The sequence below is a fragment of the Gastrolobium bilobum genome, unplaced genomic scaffold (genome assembly GCF_033153095.1).
Source record: "Gastrolobium bilobum isolate Gb01-03AN ecotype WA unplaced genomic scaffold, APGP_CSIRO_Gbil_v1 utg1221, whole genome shotgun sequence".
In the NCBI taxonomy this organism is placed as follows: domain Eukaryota; kingdom Viridiplantae; phylum Streptophyta; class Magnoliopsida; order Fabales; family Fabaceae; genus Gastrolobium; species Gastrolobium bilobum.
The window spans coordinates 1,712,730-1,730,760 of record NW_026897257.1 but is presented as its reverse complement, the minus strand read 5'-3'; the positions used below and the strand labels follow the sequence as shown (position 1 = coordinate 1,730,760).

Sequence of the window (18,031 nt, the reverse complement as noted above, 5' to 3'; positions counted from 1 at the left end):
GCCCTGCCCTCGCCTGTCACCTTTCCGTTTTGGGACCTGATTTTTTTCACTTCAATTCCTATATAATTGGTCACGAACAATCCTTGTATATATGTGTGTATCAGCATTTTTTTTGTATAAGATACATAGTATAAATTTAGAGAGGTGTTCAAAGGGAACTGCATTGTGTTTTTTATTTGTTTATTGAAACTTAGCATATCGGGCCCCTTTAAGAAACCTTATTCTTCAATACTAATATTCTTTTATGCGAAATTATGTGGGATAATCCCATGCAAATTTTAGAATAAATTTAATAATACAAGAATTATAACTTTTAATAAGTTATGTATTTGACTCCTCTAAAATGAAAGGTGCAATTAACGTGTGTTAATTGAATATATGGGATTCAGATCTGTTAAGAATGTGTATCAAGTGGAGGATATTTTGGGAAACTAAAAAAATATCTCCTAGATTAAAATAATCAAATTCAATATATATCGTCATTATTTTTTTTATGTTGCTGATAGTAAGTCATGGTCCCTGCAGATACAAAAATAAACGAGTCCCACCATTTTTTTCAAAAATAAAATAAAATAAGATGACACAAGTTTCGATCTATCAACAGGAAGGGAAACATTTTTTTTCTACACTAGTAGAAAATGTTTTTCCTATATATATATATATATATATATATATATATATATATATATAATATAATATAAACCAGCCACATAGGTTTATTTATTGTTATTATATTCCTAAAGTGAAACAAATATTATTTTATTATATCTAGTTTCACTTTTCTACACACACCTTATGAATCAGATGAATATATTTGTTTCACCCTTAATGAAGCTTACAAGGGCAAAAATAGTTATGACCATGGTAGTTAAAATTTCGATTTAAATCTACGATTTTATGATTTTATGATTTTTTTTTTTCAATCAAAACGATTTTATCAAAATTCCAAACGTTTTTATGATTTTACGATTTTTTTTACGTTAAGATTTTACGTTTTATGATTTTTTATCCTTCTTCCGATTTTAGGTAAAATTTTAATTTAACTACCATGGTTATGACCATCTCTCATCATTTGGAAATCATATCTATCTATAAAGTCTCATCTTCTCCATTAAAAAGGCATATTTTGTATCCTCATTCTCTTTGTTGTTACTTTGTCCGTTGAGCTTATATTCATATCTCACTGTTATATTGACATATTAAACTTCTTGAGGGAAAGAGAGCTAATCTACCATACTAAAAGTTCAAAATACATATCAAAAAGTTATGATACAAGGTGAAAAATTGTCTACATGACTAGTTCATTCATATAGACAAATGATTTCTGTTGAGGTAGAAACCATTTGTCTACCTCAAGATACAAATATTTTGTGTCTGAGGCAGCATAAATGATTTCTGCGCTGCAAAAATCATTTGCCGTTCATTAATTTATAATACATTTTTGAAATTCATTTCACCTCATATTACACATTTATCTTTAAACGTTTACTTTTGTCTTAGGAAGAGTGTATTTATCTTTAAAATGGATATGCTTTTAAAAATAATTATGTAAGAGTGCACTTATTCTTTAATTTTATTAAATTAATATTATGATATTTTTAAATTAAATTAAAAGTAGATATATCTTAACTCATTTTACTTTTTTTTTTTCTTTGCAACTAGTGGATAGTTCTGATCCTCATTTTTTCTTGCATATATAAAGGGAAAAGTGTATATCATTATAAAATATGTAAAGTTGTATCATTTTAAGTGAGAGAAAGAAATAGATAAAGGAGGAGAGATAGTGGACAAAAAAATATAAAAAAGTGGGTTTCACCTCTTTGTGAGAGTAAAATGACACAAATTGTGCCATTGGACAAATATTTTTCCTTTATATAAATCCTAAAATGATTCAATTACATTTTTCGATAATAAAACTTGTTTGTTTCTCTTTGTAATAAGCAAAGAACAATTAGTTTCTCATGTTGCACCAGAAATTAATTGCTTCATGCACACATTGAAAACTGTGTTAATATATTTTATTTTTTTTTAAAAAATAGTCAGTCCCATAATTTAGAGACTTAAAAGCCTATAAACAAAACAAAGCAAAAAAAATTCTCATGTTACATGAATTTCTGTAACAAAAAATAATTATATATTACAAGTAATATATAGTTAGGAATTTTTGAAAAAAATAATAGTTATGTACTACAGTAATATATAATTATAATATTTTTTTTTTATATTTGTTATAACTATATACTACTCGTAATACATAATTATATATATTTTTTAAAGAATTCCTGGGAAAAAAAGGACTATAAACAAATTGTGGCCACAACTTTCCTAATATTCTACGGATTAGGTGCAGATCTTTGAAATGTAAAAAAGAAAACCGAAATCGAAAACAGTCTGAAATTTTGTTGAATGCTTTGAACCTCTTCCTTGAGATCGAGGGTCAAAGCCGCTGCCTCAAAAGTTACCTACCGATTTTCCACAAAGAAAATTCAGCTAACAAAACGAAATTTCTATCCACAAAAGGAGAAAAAAAAAAAACGAATTCTCTCAATATAAAAGTTATATAAGGTAGAATACGCATCTTAACCTTAGCAATGGAATTGAAGTACTAACAGTAATAGATGAATTAAAATCACCAAACCCACTGTGGGTTGTTATTTAGAGACTCATCATTTTGGCAGATTCTTTTATGCCATTATTTTTAAGAAAATATTGACATTTTAGAGGAAGTTTTCTCACTATATAGCATGATTTAAGGATAATAAGTCATTTATAGCTTAATCTGACCATCTTAGATTCAATATTTAATAGTCAATATCAAATTACATATTCTATTTAATTAAAGTATATAAATATAAAATTAGTCTATTATAATTATATTTGAAATCTAAATAAGTGTGATACTGGAAAAAATATTAATAATTAGGAAACGATTTTTTTTTGGGTACATCAAAGGGGCTACAACCCCAGAGCAAAATAGAAAAACAGAGAACTAAAAACAAACCATCAAAAAACAGCAAAAAGAAGACTAAGAGAAAACACTAAATCAGTCCCAAGTCTTCTCCAGGATCCAAAATGCCCGTTGCTAGCAAAGGAAGCAATCTCTGATCAGGGGAAACATAAACAGTGAGACCAAAACAATTATTGAGAGCTTCCTTAGCCATCCAATCAGCACACTTATTGGATGATCTAGGAAAATGAGAAAAATCAGCGGACTAGTCTTTATGAAGTAAACCCCGGATCTTAGCTACCAAAGGAAGCTTACGGGAATTATTACCAGATATGGTAAGAGAGCATAAAGCTTATAAGGAGTTAGTCTCCACTTCAACCTTTCTCCAACCTTTGTCCCAAGCAAAAGTAAGACCATGAAAAATAGCCCAAATTTCTGCCAGCAAAGGAGAGTAAGACCCCAAGAAAAAAGAAAAACCACCTAGCCAGGTGCCGTTGGAGTCTCTGATAGACCACCACAAGCTGCCCTATCTCCTTGTATAGCCCCGTCAATGTTGAGTTTAATCGAACCTTGCGAAGGGCAGGACCAAAAGGAGGCAGAAGACAATGTTGGATGGAAGATAGCTCTACAAGTTTTATGGTTTCTAGATGAAATGTATTCATCTAGACAGTTTCGGATGTAATCAGCAAGGTTACTTGGCCTTTTAAAATCAGCTTCATGGGCTGTAGCATTCCTCCAAAACCACAAGCAGTTACAAATCGGACAAGCTTTTTTATCCACTACATCAGCTATAATGTCTGATAGTTTTTCCATGCATAAGACAAAAATATAAGGGGAAATAGGATCCCCTTGCTGGAGACCCCTACTAGGAGTAATCGAGCCCGCTTTAGCACCATTCCAGAGAACATCTAGCTCGGTTGAAGATATACATTGCATGATTAAATTAATCAGATGAGTAGGAAGTTTAATTTCCAACAGCACTTGATGAATAAAGCTCCACGATATACGGTCGTAAGCTTTTTCCAAATCAATCTTGATTGCAAGAAAACCCCTATCACATCTCATTCTACTCATAGAATGAACCATTTCTTGAGCTATCACAATGTTATCCTGGATGTTTCTTTTAGGAACAAAGCTGACTTGATGAGGAGAAATGAGTTACTAGAGCAGAGGTTTGAGCTTACTGACAATTAATTTACTGATTCCCTTATATAACACAGAGCACAGAGCTATTGGTCTGAATTGAGCTATTCTTTCTGGTTTGTTTAGCTTTGGAATCAGCACCAATAAAGTCTTGTTTATCTCCTTCAAGCCTTCTGGACTAGACCAAAACCGCTTCACTAAGTCATAAGTCTGGTTAGCCACAATATCCCAATTTTCTGAAAAAATAAGGCCGGGAACCCATCAGGACCAGGGGCTTTTAAAGCTCCCATATCAAAATAGGCATCCTTAATATCCCTGTTATAGATTTTCCTGTTCAGAACTAGGAAATCAGATTCACTAATTTCAGGCCAGGAATTATTAGTACTATGCCAACGTCTATCTGGGACATCTTCAGTGAATAGAGTGGAATAAGAATTCAGAATTAACTTCATCAAGTTATTTTCCTCTCTAATGAAATGCCCCTCATCATTTTTTAGTTCCACAATTCTATTTCTGGCCCTTCTAATTATAGTAGAAGTATGGTAGAATTTAGTATTACGGTCCCCATCTTCAATCCATTTACATCTAGCTTTTTGAAACCAAAGAGCCTCTTCTTGTTCAAGAACCCAATTGATCTCTGTATGGATTCTCCTTTCCACATCATGAAGAGATTCATCAGTGGACTGACTTTGACTAAATTGGACCTGTTGCGGCTTATTAATCAAAAATTCTTTTCTCCCCTGAATATTGCCAAAGACCTGTTTATTTCATCTTTTAATGGGCTCAACAAGCTTGGTCAGACAAGAGTTAACCTGAGAATGGGGGCACCAAGTATTAAGAAGGAAAGAAGGGAAATCCACGTGCTCTTGCCACGCAACCAGAAACTTGAAAGGCCTCTCCCTCCAAGACTTATCTTGCGGCTCCAAAGCTAAAATGAGAGGATTATGGTCAGAATTTAGCCTACGAAGAGCTTTGATAGAGGCTTCATCAAAAGTTGTTCTCCATTCAGCGTTGGCACATACACGATCAAGTCTTTTAAAAACTCTATCTAACTGCAGCCATTTCGAGCCTCTTCAGGTAAAGTTAGAGCCCAGACACCCCAAATCCAGCACATTGCAATCATTCAAAATGTTAGCAAACTTGTTACACCTAACCAAATTCACAAGAGCACCCTTTTTTCTCTCTCTTGAAGACGCAATCTCATTAAAGTCCCCCATCATAACCCAGGGACCAATAATATTCCTTCTTATTCTTACCATATCCATCCAGAGGGTTTATCGAACATCCTCTTTAGGATTAGCATAAATAATCGAAAGATAAAAGACTTCACCAGTAGTGCAAGAAACAAAGCAATGGATCATTTGATTACTTTTCTCTAGAAGAGTGATAGAGCACCAATCACTTTTCCAAAGAATCCAAATACCTCCTGCAAAACCCACTGCATCTTCTATCAAGTAATTCTTAAAACCAAGCTGTTTTATTTTTTTCAGGGCTGCCACACCACTTATTCTGGGTTCTAAAATTGCAACTAACCCAACTTTATACCTCTTGATGAAATTACACAGGGTGGTTTTAAAGGCTTTCTTAGCTGCACCCCTACAATTCCATACTAGGCAGTTCATTGGACAAGATTTGGGGGTCTAGGATTGCTAAGTTCCTAGTGACTTTCATCCATCTTTTCAGGGACATTCCCACTATTGGCTTCCCCCATGATCACAATTTTCTTCGGACAACAAGCTTCTGCACTATTTTCCATAGCTTCATCAGGTGGATCAGTTTTGTATTCAACCTCCATCTGATGAAGTCTATTGGTTTTGGAGACTACAGAGAAAGAATCCCCCTTCCTAGCTTCCTCATGGTTCGGCATGGGCTCATCAGAGGAGGTAGCATTCTTTGACTTAGCCAGAGGCAGGGGTTCCTTCCTATTATCAACTTTCTGAGTAGCATTAGGCTTTGAACAATCAGGCTTACTTTCATTAGCAACATCTGCTGTAAATATAAAAGTAGAAGTGGAAGGAGGATCCACCTTACTCATAGACTGATCCTTTTGACCTCTCTTCTTTATACCATTCCCATGCACAATGGGAACATACTTTTTACTAGAAGAGGCTTGATGATTCTGTTGAGAACTCATCAGATTCTCTTTGTTAGAGATAATGCTCTTAGCAGCAGGCCCTCTGACTAGGGAAGGGTTCAGAGGCTTTTTCCCATTCTCCTTACCAATATCAGTTGTGGCTTTCATCGAAGGAGATTTATTGGATAAATTTATGCCAAAATTTCTTGGATCCGAGTTATCTTTTTGGCCTGCCGGAGAGTGAGCTTTCTTTTTCCTTTGGACAACCATCCAAGGACCAAGGCCTTGCACAGGGTTTGAGACCATGCCTCCTTCTCAGCTGTACCAGGGGTGGTAGCATTGGGGTTCTGTTTAAGTAATTCAAGACAAGACTCAATATTATGGCCATAACGGCCACATTTTAGACAAATTAAGAAAAGCCCTTCATATTCCACTCTATACAGATCATCCTCTATATAGTATTCACCTCTCAAAGGCTTTGAAAGGTCCAGATCCACACATAATCTTGCAAACGTACCTCTATCTCCAGTAAAGGTAGTTTTGTCAACTTTGAGCACTCTCCCTACAACATTACCAAGATGAAGAAGAAAGGGATACTCACAAAATTCCTGCGAAATGCCTGGCAGCCGAATCCAAACCGCTACTCTATGGATGTTGGCTTTTGCTGGGTTGAAAAAATTAAAAAAATTTATTTCAAATCTGAACAATTACTTGGTTATAAATTATAAGAAATTTTCAAAAAAAGAAAAATAAAAAGAAAAAAAATTAATTGATGAATTATATTCAATAAATTATAATTATTAGATATATGAAAATTAATAATTGAGATGAAAAATAAAATTCCTTAATCTTAGTCCCGCCTCTTAACAATTAATTATTAAAAGGCGTCGTTCACCAAAAAAAGAAATTATTAAAAGGCGTCCACATCTTAAAAGAATAAATCCCATTATTTTTCCGTCATTATACTGTGTTCTGAAGTCAATCTTTTTTTTTTTTTTGATAACAAAAGTCAACCTTTTTTCTTTGTAAGAGGGGTGCTGGTCATCGCCCTTCCATAATTGGCGTCAATGTAGGCAACACAGAAAATTCATTTATGGATAATATTTTTATGAGAAAAGTATTTGTCTTTTTAAATGACACAATTTATATTATTTCATTCTCACAAAGAGGTGAGATCCACATCTTTATTTTTTTTCAACTCTCTCTCTTCCTTTATCTATTTCTTTCTCCCTCTTAAAATGACCCAACTTTACATCTTTTAAAATGACACTCACTTTTCGCTATTTTTATTATGTTGCATAAAAAATATTATTTTTATTCAAATAATAAACAAGAGAGAAAATAAGTTGAAAGTGAAAGAATTTTTTTTAATGGAACTCATTTAAAAAATGTGAGTATAAAAAAATACTTTCTTTATATAATATAAGAAAAATATTACCCTTCATTTATACATTTAACTTTGAAATATAGATAGAGCACACAAACACAAAAATGATAAGAAAAGTAGTTGAATTGCAATCTCTATTGATGGCATATAATTAGAAATATAGTATGGAAAATGTAAAATTTTAACTCTAAGCATCCTAACAAATCCAAAATGATTTGCAATGAATAATCATGTACAGTTGTGGCACATGAATATAAATAAAAAAATCCATTAACACATTTGTTTTAAAATTTATCAAATATTTTTTATTAAGAAAAAAATTATGTTGCCTAATAATAAATATCATATCTAAATTATCTAATAAAAGTAATATAAAATCGTACTTAAATTAATTAAAAAATAAATTTTAACGTCTCCATTAGGGATGTTCGCGATCTGGATTAGATCGGTTTTAGAAGCAAAAATCATCCGATCCAATCTCTTCGGTTTGATCATGTAATCATCGATTTAGTTTGATTTTTTTTTCAAATCCGATCCAATCTAATTTTTTCGGTCTGAATTAGATAGGTTTTCGGTTTTTTGAAAACTCTAAAATTTATTTTATGATTATTGTGCAAATAACATCTTTTGCATATATTGGCTTTGTAATTTTTTTTTAAATAGAAAAGTATCAATAAACGATAATATAGTTTTTTTTTGTGGACAATGAGATATGAAGCTCTACATAAATAAAATTTTATTAATGAGATGTGACTAGATTTTTTCTTGGGTTTAGTTGATGGGTTAATGAGTCTTGTGTTTAGAAAATTTTGGGCTATGATTGGAGAAAGACCCAAGTAAGTAGAAAAAAATTAATACATTAGATCAGTTTTCATCTACCAATCCGCAAATCGATCCAATCCAACTAAAATTTGTGATTTTTTTTCGATTTTTTGTTTTTTGATTATTGATTTTTCGATTCGATTATCGCGATTTGAATCGGTTGATGAATACCCTAATCTCCGTGTCAGCAAACATAAATATCATTGATAACTGCATATTCGTCCATTAAAATTGAATCATGTGTTAATCAAAGCGCATTAATATGAGAGCTAGACGATATCAAGCAGTGCCGACGCATCATAAATTAAAGATAACTGCTGATGTGGATGATAACTATTGGTCCAGTTGCCATTGTATCAGGTCAGCAACAACTCTTCTAACTGCTTCCTGGAAGGCAGACTCGTCCCATTCACTTCCCTGCAAACAGAAAAATGATGATTATTTTTCACAATAAGTTGACCATTTTGGCCATTATTTTTCACGGAAAAAAGTTAAGTTGATTAATCAAAACACAAACACTCACAATATATATATATATATATCCACACCACACACACTGACACGCTGCTTCCAGGAAGGCAGGCTCGTCCCATTCACTATTAAGCCTTTGAGTAATTGAGTTTTTTTCTAGGAAAACTCAAGAGATTTTATACCTATTTTTAATCATTGATCAGTGTGTATTTAATGGCTCTCATAATTAATAAATAAGATCCATTAGATATAAATATAATGAATAACCAAGATAGAGAGGATAATTTGTCCTAATATAAAATGATCTTAATTCTTTATATATATGAAAAAGTGTTTCTTTTATCAAAACACCAATTGGGATGATAAGAGAAAATTAATGAAGGATATTTTAAAAAAATTGTTTGTTTTTTTGTTATATGAATTTTATCAAAACACCCTTTATTAATTCTCTCAATTTCCAAAATGATGTAATTTTAGAATTACTGGAGATAATTTTATCTTCAAAAATGATAAACTCATATATATATATATATATATATATATATATATATATATATATATAGGGTTAATCTGATGTCAAGTCACTTGACATAAGAATTTGTCCAGTCAGGGAATAATAATCATACAAAGGTGGATCAATGATAATAAAAGAAGAGAGAAATATAATATCTATTTTTGATCAATTACATAAGAAAAATAAATATGCAAAATGACATAGTTTTGGATGACATGACGGTCAAGTGACATGACAAATAAATAATTCATATATATATACATATATATATATATATATATATATATAACAAATTAACTCCTTCCAATCACAAACCAATTTTAGAAAAGTTTAATGAAAAACTCAATAATTTCAATTTATCAAATTGTGCATATTCACTTCTTACATGAGGTGTCTTTATATATGTATTAGGGTTAGTTTTTATTGGTGCAATATGGCATAATTTAATAAGTTTAAGAAGTCAAATTGTTAAATTTCAAAGCACGTAAAATTTTAAAACTAACTTATATTTGGATATAATTTCTTACCCTCTTAACGTTCATTTTTAATAAATGATGGATCTGTGTACAATATTTTATGAATGCTAGAGTAGAAAAAGTTAGAAATGATGAACATACATTATTATGATGGTTTTGATGGCTGCCAAAATAGAATCATCTTTTTGAATTGTTAATTGAATATATTTAGTTTCGATAACATATATCCGCGTAAAGTAAAAAATCTCAGCACACCAAACCAAACCACCTTCCCAATTTCAACTGCACTTTCTGAGCTGCTTCCTTTCAAATGTAGAACATTAAATTAACAATATAGATAATTGATTTTATCGTCACATTGTGAGATCTGAGTATGAATTCTGAGGTGATGATAGTGCACACTAACTAGAGATATTATATGATTAAGTACCTTGGTTAAAACCTCTAAACCATTCACTTAGTAACTATTCACGACAATTGGTTTTCACTGGCTTAACTAACGCATGAGATTATAACAATTTTTTTCTTCTTATTTTCGTTCTCTAGTACACCAGCTAGCATATGTATTCGGTTTGGACCGTTATAAAAACTAGGTTAATCAAAGGTGAAGTGCCTTTTGGTTTAACCAAGGCACATATATAGTGTCCCAGTATTTATATATTTATAAAGTGATTTTATTTTCTTATATCATTGGAGATATCTCCTACTATAGACACATGATGTGGTGGGGTCCACCACCTATTAAAAAAAAGAAGAAAAAAATGGTGACACAATTTTTGATGTGAAAATTAACAACATGATATAATTATCTAATGTAAAATGAGATAATGATTTCTCATTTATAAAACCTCTCTAACAAGTAGTACTTGTAATCAAACACTTCTTGAAGAGCCTCACAATTAGTATTTTTAATTAATCGATGCTATACACAAAAGGCAAATATTTCCAACATGTTACGTATTATTTCACGAACTATTCTTTGTGGTACATACCTCAATAATCCTTAGCCGGAAGGTTAATTGATTAATGGCTGTCTCTTCTGTAGTATGAGTGTTTACGTCCGTGGAAATCAAGCTCACGTTCTGAACCCGCTTTAAGAATTCTAATAAGCGAATCAATATATCAACTTGAGAACTTTCTCCTCTCACAATCACTTGCAAGTCCACCATTTGCTCTTCTGATGAGCTAGATTCCAATACATGTGAAACCCGAACATGCAATCTTTCATTTGAGGAGCTACCTTTGCTTTCTTCATTAATAGTACTTTCTTTGGCTGACAAAAGTGTTATCAACTGCTGATTTCTTGAGCTAAGCCTTTCAATTTCAGCCATCAAAGAGCTCAGTGTCTCCTTCGCTGTTGTAAGGATTGAAGCTTTGTCTTTCTGAACCATTTGAAACCAAAAGCCCATTTCAACCAAAAACGGTGAGGCGAAGACACACTAATAGTTTTATATTTTATATCATATTTCTCTAATACGATTCCTCACATGAAAGTACATTGAACTTGAAAATAGAGACAATATATTGATATTAAAAAACTTTATAATATTTAATTATTTATTAATAAAACGACAATATTAAGAATTGAACTAGATCATTATAATAGTATATATATAAAAACCATTTCAATCCAAAAACTTTTGAAATTTTTTTTTTTGGGTTGAAAAGGTTTTTTTATCTCTTTCTAAACTGTAATTTCAAATATCTCAGTCTTTGATTTTGAATAGCATATCAAAAAGTTACATGTGCATTGCTTACAGGAGAAAATTAAATTGAAGTTAGATCATACCTTAGTTCCTGGAGGAAGCAGTGTTCTAAGTGTCTGAAAATTCTCATTGAGTTTTTCACGCCTTCTTCGCTCTGATATCATATGATGCAGCTGTGCACTAGTGGTATGTGTTGCTTGAACGAGTTCTCTCATTCTCGTTAAATTTAATCTTCTAAAGAATGCAAATGATCTATTCAACAGGCTTTGCCTCCGAAAACTGATCAATCCCAATTGAGATGTTATGTTTGGTCTATATCTCTTGAAAGCAGTAGCTTCTGGATGTATCACTGAAGTATAAGGCAAATTTTGCTGGGGTTGATGCTGATGAGAAGTTGAAGAAGGTGGTGAAGATATAACATGAAGCATTGCTCTTATTATTGCATCATGTTCACCCTCTAGTGTGGGGAAAAGACTTGGAATGGCTTGTTGGTGTGGGCTAGTTTGTGAGGCTGGCACAGTAGGTTGCATTGTGGGAACCACACCAAGGGTTTCAGGAAAATGGGACAGGGAAGTAGTGCCCGGAATACTGAACAACAGGGATGAGTACTCTGGGCTACCTGTGGATAATGATATGAAAGAAGATGAAGATGATGAAGGTGGATTCTGATCCATCGATTGGGAATGTATGGAGATATCTTTTGGAAATAAACTCCCAAGTGCTGTCTTAATGTCAGCCTGCAAGATATATAACAAGTTTATGGATGTCAAATTCAATAATTAATAATATTGACTCATCATTTGGTTAATGAAATGAAATTACATAATTAATTAATTAATCAATCTAATAGTAGATACTTAATTTGCTTACTGGAGATATATTCGAGAACCCAAGCTCAATTTCCCCTTTGTTGCACCCCATAAAAACAGCAGTCTGCGAATAAGGATTAAGGATTAAGCATTAATGACAAAATATTACAATTTCAGGAAACAAACTATAGAGGGTGTTTTCAGTTTCTTCAACAATAAATCTAACCTTAATCCTTGCTTCCTGTAAAAAGCATAAAATGAGACACTTTAGCCAATGTATCCTTCATAAACATAAGCATTATTTTATAATAAATTAATTAATTGTCTTCTATATTCTTAAAGTAGTTATACCTGAAAGAATTGTGTCTGTGTTTCTGTCGATACAAGTCTTAGAAGATCCAATTGTTGCAGCTCCAGATAGGGAAGGCGGTTCCTGAAAGCTAGTCCAGGAACACAGCTAATACAAAAAAAAAAAAAAGTAAAATTAACTTGTAGTGAAAAAAAAAAAAACATTTACATGCTGATCAAGAACTGAACTTAAAATACAAATCTTAATTTAAATTAAAATCAGGGAACAGGAAAGTTAATTAGCCTTACTCATCATTGACATCAAAGGTTAAACGCTGATATTGGTTAAAAAGCCTTTCAGATACACTACTCTCCAAAGATGAGCTTGGTTGGTTGTTTATTACGTTGTAGAAACCATCCAAGAAGAACAAAAGACTATACAAAGAAGAAGAAGAAGAAGATCGAAGTGTAAGTGCAAGCCTAAGAAATAAAAAATAAGTTATATTCACAAATACCAATATCTAATGATCTCTGTATATATATACTTGGATAAATTGGAATCATATCGCCACAAACAAATGTAAGCGCAGCCAAAAGAATGAACTAAGGAGCGGAGAAAATCAGTTCTGGCGACTTCGGGGAGGGAGAAGACGTCATCCATGGGGTGCACGGAAAATTGATGCTAAGTCTTTTGCATTATGATGATGAGATCGGAGTTTGTGTATATTCTGGTCTCCGATATTGTTGGTCTACAATTCTATATGTCATTCTAATTGATCGCTTTTTTTGTTGTAACATAACCTATCCCTATCCCTATATATATATGTGTGTACTGTACTGTGTGATGATGTGTGGTCGGGAGATAGAAGAAGTGGCTTGGCTTCATTGACCCAAAAAAAGAAAGGAAGAAACCAAATATTGGCAGAAAGAGATATATGATTGAAGAATTAAAATGGTTGCAGCTGGCTGCTTGATAGGGAGACAGTCCTCATAAGAATTCATAAAATTGATAATTCTGTGTGAACGGAAAGAACAAATCAAAGAGAGTAAAGGGATTTGAAAAGTATACGAGTGGGGATCATCTACACTTTGGGAAAAGTCTACCTCATATTGCATGAATACACAATTGAAGAAAAAGAAAGAAAAATATGCCTTGGAGTAATTTTTATTTTTTTTGATTTGTTTATCTACCTTCATTGTTCGATTATTTTTAAAAATTTTATAGTTCATCATTCCTATTTAAATTAGAAAGATATAGACTCGTGAAAAAAAAAGTGATTAGACTAAATGTAATTGAAAAATTATCTACAGAAAATTTACCTAGAGAGTTCAGAGAGGTGAGAGAATTGTCTTCTTGGAAGGTGACATCTTGAAAAGTAGCAAGAAGCATTGAACCTATATGCATTGAAATGAAGAGGTTAATGTTTTTAAGTTAATTTTATCTATATATAAAAATATATGGGGTCCATGTAAAAAAGAAAAAAGAAAAAAAAATAGACCACACATATTTTTATATAGGAGATAATTTTATCTCCTACAATATAAGAAACACCAATACTATAATTTTATCTCCTACAATATAAGAAACACCAATACCTAAAATGAAATTGCAAAACATGAAAGAAAAGTAGAAAAGAAGCATTAGTTGACATGCGATGATGCGATTTTTTTATATGAAATTTATTTTCTTAATTATTTTGTGGATTCAATTTATATATATGTCTTATGCAGTGAAATTTAATATTTTTTATGCGCAACACCACACAAAATAATTTTAGACAGTTAAAGTTATATAAACTTTTATTTTGATGCCCAATAAATTTAGAGAACATTAATTTATCATTTGGAATGTTATTATATTAGTTTATGGATAAAATGTCTCTCCAGTTGTTTTGGGGTTTATGGGAAAAAATACATGATATTTTGAAATTTTTATTTTTCTTTTGTATAATGTATTTTTCTTTTGTCTTTCCAGTATAGTCAGAGAGAGAAAGGAAGAGAGAAAGAAGGAGTATATAAGAATCAAATTTGGACCGTCGGATCAAAAAACCAATCTAATGGTGAAATTATTGGTAGTAACATTAGTTGTAACATAACTTGGTTGTTACAATATCCTACCCTTTTAATAAAATATCCTATATTTTTTCCCTTAAACACCAAATCAATGTCATTTAAGGGTTGTAGAATTTGATTTCCTAATTGCAGGGGAAATATTAATTCCTTAATTTATTCGTCAAATGGTACTTTTCGAATCAGTGTTTAAAAACTCGGCCTGGTTATCAATCCGATCGAGGTCAGGAGTCACGGGGTCACGGGTTCAACCGGGGGTCACTACGCTGACCGGTTTTATATATTAAAAAATTATAAATATATATATTCTATATAAAAATATTAAAAAACAAATCACCAATCATTAAAGATTCAAAATATATTTAATATAATTCACCAATTATAACTACAAGTCAATATTACACAACCTAATTAAAGTATCAAGATACCAAAGTACAAAACTCATATTCTAATGATACCAAAGTATCAAGATACCACAAGTCTAGGTCACTGGGAGAGAATAGAACGATTAGATTTAGGTTTGCAAGTATTTTTATTTTATTTTTTAAAAAAACGACGTTGTTTCGTAGAAATTTAAAAAAAAAAAAAAAAGATGCAGTGTCCCCCTATGACTCCTCTGACCAGGGAGTCACTGAAACCTGGCCGGGTTTGGGGGGTCGGAGGAATCAATGTGCATATAGGGTCCAACTTGTGACCTCAACCCTTAGAGGGGAGGGGTCAGGGTTGACTCGGGTCAACTCAGAAGGTGGGGTGAGGTTTTAAAACACTGTTTCGAATATCAAATTGATTTTTCACCATTTCCTAAAATTAAATTGATGTTTATCGAGTATAGTAAAAGCCATCATTCAATAATTAGTAGCGTCTTTTGAAAACTAAATTAATATTTTTTTATAAATCTTTGGAGTTTATTATTTTAATTCATATGAAAATTGTTTTTGTAAAGAACCAATTCAACACAAAAGCTTAAGCTGGTGGGTAAGGGTTTTTTAATAGTTTTATATATCTCAACACGCCCTCTCACACGAAAGTTCACTGGGCTTGAAGGGTGGACAATGCACATGCCCACGTACCTGTGCAAAAAAATAAATTCCACCAAAAAGAAAGTGGAGGGCAACGAGGATTGAACCCGGGGCACGAGGCTCTGATACCATGTAAAGAATCAATTCAACCCAAAAATTTAAGCTTATAGGTGAGAGTTTTTTAATAGTTTTATACATCTCAACAGTATTTTTAGACGAAAAAAAATAAAGGATGGAAAAGTACCGGTCAAAATTCATGCTTGAAAAGGTTTGAAAATTAGTCAAGAGAGGAGCCAAATTTCTTTTACATAATTCTTTCTTGTAATGCATATCACTATCTCACCTTACATTTTTTTTTTTTGCGTCCTTTGCAACTACCCTATTATAGCACCTTTCTGACTTTTTCTATAATAAACCGATAGTCTTATTTAGGATTTAGGATTAATTCATTATCGTCAAAAATTATAATGTGAACACGCAATATATTTTTTTTTTCCCGAAACATTATAATTTGAACACACAAAATTGTCGTCGCACAGTTTAATCCAACAGTGATTGCATGACAATTTTAGTTTTGAAATAACTTTTTTATTTCAAAAGTGTTTTTCCTTGTAAAAAATCTGAACAAAATATACTACTAGTAACACGATAACAAGGCTGTCCGGGCATAATTTGATAATGATCTGTAGAATCCTTTTTCTACTCACAGGTGGACCTTTTTTTGTTTATATCTCTTGCTTCGTTAATGATCAGGTCTTATTTGTCAAATCTTTAATGAGCCAGATTCCAATGAATCCAAAATAAAAAATAAATAAAAAATGAGCCAGGTTCATGTTATTCAATGTATTTTAGACTTCTTTAATAACTCTATCTCTGGTCAAAAAGTTAGTAATGGAAAGTCTTGGATTTATTTTTCTTAAATTTAAAAATGAAAATTGATTAATCAAATGCATTTGGAAGCTGCGTGAGAACATTCCTATGTCATCTCATCAGGCAGTGGTGCCCCGTACCCGTCTTTTTTCCACGGTTAAGGGTCGCTTTGCCGAGACTGGGAGGTTAATTACTGGCCGGTTATTCACATATGTTCCAAAAAAAAGGAAACGGATGTGTGGATGTGTTACAAAGCACGAGCATGATCTTTCTCTTGCTGGGTTTGTTTGGGAGTTTGGAGGGGAGGGGAACAAAGGGGATCTAAGGAGAAGAGAGGGGAAGAAATTTGGAGAGTATTCTCTTTCCTTGTTTGCGAGTTAAAAAAATGGTAAAGGAGAAAAATTGAGGGTTATGAGATATTTTTATCATTTTACTTTTTTTTTAAATTAATATAATTATTATATTTTACAAATTAAATTAAATTTAAAATTTCAAACAAAATTATGTATGTACTTTTCACAACACCAAAAATATCATATTTTTGGTGAAATTTTTACGTTGCAAACGATGAAATTTTTATCACAAAATTATTTTTATCGTCAGAATACTTTTTGTTGAAAAGCGATGGAATTTTTCAACTGATGAAAATTTTTACTAAAATAAATTTTCCATCGAAATTTAGTCTCCATCAAATGTTTTAAACGAAAAAAGAATTCTGTCAAAAATTTTGACAGAACGTTTTTCGTTCAAAATTTCAATAGAAATATGTTCTGACGAAAATTTCGACAGAAATTGTTTTGCTAGAAATTTTGAGGGAAATGTTTCATTCGACGAAATTTAGATTCTGTAAAGAATTTTGACAGAATATTTTTTCCGTCAAATTTTTTTGTCGAAATATTTTTCGTCAAAAATTGTTACGAAAATATTTTCTGTCGAAATTTTTTGACAAAAATGCGTTCCGTTGAAAATTTTGATGGAAATATTTTTTATCAAAAAACTTGACGAAAATATTTTTCGTCGAAATTTTTTGATGGAAATGTGTTTCGTTAAAAATTTAGACAGAACTTTTTTTTGCCAAAAAGTTTAACGAAAATATTTCCGTAGAAAATTTTCAGCGAAATTTAAATTCTGTTAAGAATGTTGATGAAAAAAAATTCCGTCAACAATTTTTGATAGAAATGTGTTTCGTTGAAAATTTTGATGGAAATATTTTGCGTCAAAAATTTCAATGAATATGTTTTTTTTGAAATATTTTGGCAAAATTTAGGTTCCGTAAAGATTTTTGGCAAAAAAAAAAATATTCGTCAAAATTTTTTACAGAAATATTTTTAGTCACAAATTTTGATGGAAATATTTTCCATAAAATTTTTTGACGTTTACGTCAAAACTTTTCGATGGAAATCTGTTTCATCAAAATTTTGGACGGAAATATTTT

The 18,031-nt window shown here is 31.6% G+C and overlaps 2 protein-coding genes across 2 annotated transcripts; both read right to left on the bottom strand.

Annotated features, from left to right (window-relative positions):
* Positions 1-4,287: 4,287 nt before the first annotated feature.
* On the bottom strand, positions 4,288-5,307 carry LOC133305470 (uncharacterized). The gene is made up of 3 exons (XM_061505699.1): positions 5,245-5,307; positions 4,903-5,142; positions 4,288-4,830 (listed from the first exon to the last, which is right to left on the bottom strand). The coding sequence occupies exons 1-3, from the start codon at positions 5,305-5,307 to the stop codon at positions 4,288-4,290; spliced, it is 846 nt and encodes a 281-aa protein (XP_061361683.1).
* Positions 5,308-8,706: 3,399 nt separating this feature from the next.
* Positions 8,707-13,298, bottom strand: LOC133305308 (putative transcription factor bHLH041). Its single transcript, XM_061505478.1, has 8 exons — positions 13,183-13,298; positions 12,947-13,072; positions 12,701-12,806; positions 12,576-12,590; positions 12,411-12,473; positions 11,624-12,277; positions 10,827-11,216; positions 8,707-8,790 (listed from the first exon to the last, which is right to left on the bottom strand). The coding sequence occupies exons 1-8, from the start codon at positions 13,296-13,298 to the stop codon at positions 8,707-8,709; spliced, it is 1,554 nt and encodes a 517-aa protein (XP_061361462.1).
* Positions 13,299-18,031: the final 4,733 nt, after the last annotated feature.

What these genes read in the sequence shown, in the direction of transcription:
- LOC133305470 (XM_061505699.1), bottom strand. Translation starts at nt 5,307, where the DNA reads ATGGGGGACTTTAATGAGATTGCGTCTTCAAGAGAGAGAAAAAAGGGT. An exon ending in AGGGTGCTCTTGTGAATTTG is followed by an intron (nt 5,143 to 5,244) that starts GTTAGGTGTAAC and finishes AAATGGCTGCAG; the next exon opens with TTAGATAGAGTTTTTAAAAG. An exon ending in CTTGGTGCCCCCATTCTCAG is followed by an intron (nt 4,831 to 4,902) that starts GTTAACTCTTGT and finishes GGCAATATTCAG; the next exon opens with GGGAGAAAAGAATTTTTGAT.
- LOC133305308 (XM_061505478.1), bottom strand. Translation starts at nt 13,298, where the DNA reads ATGGATGACGTCTTCTCCCTCCCCGAAGTCGCCAGAACTGATTTTCTC. An exon ending in TATGATTCCAATTTATCCAA is followed by an intron (nt 13,073 to 13,182) that starts GTATATATATAC and finishes TTCTTTGTATAG; the next exon opens with TCTTTTGTTCTTCTTGGATG. An exon ending in ACCTTTGATGTCAATGATGA is followed by an intron (nt 12,807 to 12,946) that starts GTAAGGCTAATT and finishes TTTTTGTATTAG; the next exon opens with CTGTGTTCCTGGACTAGCTT.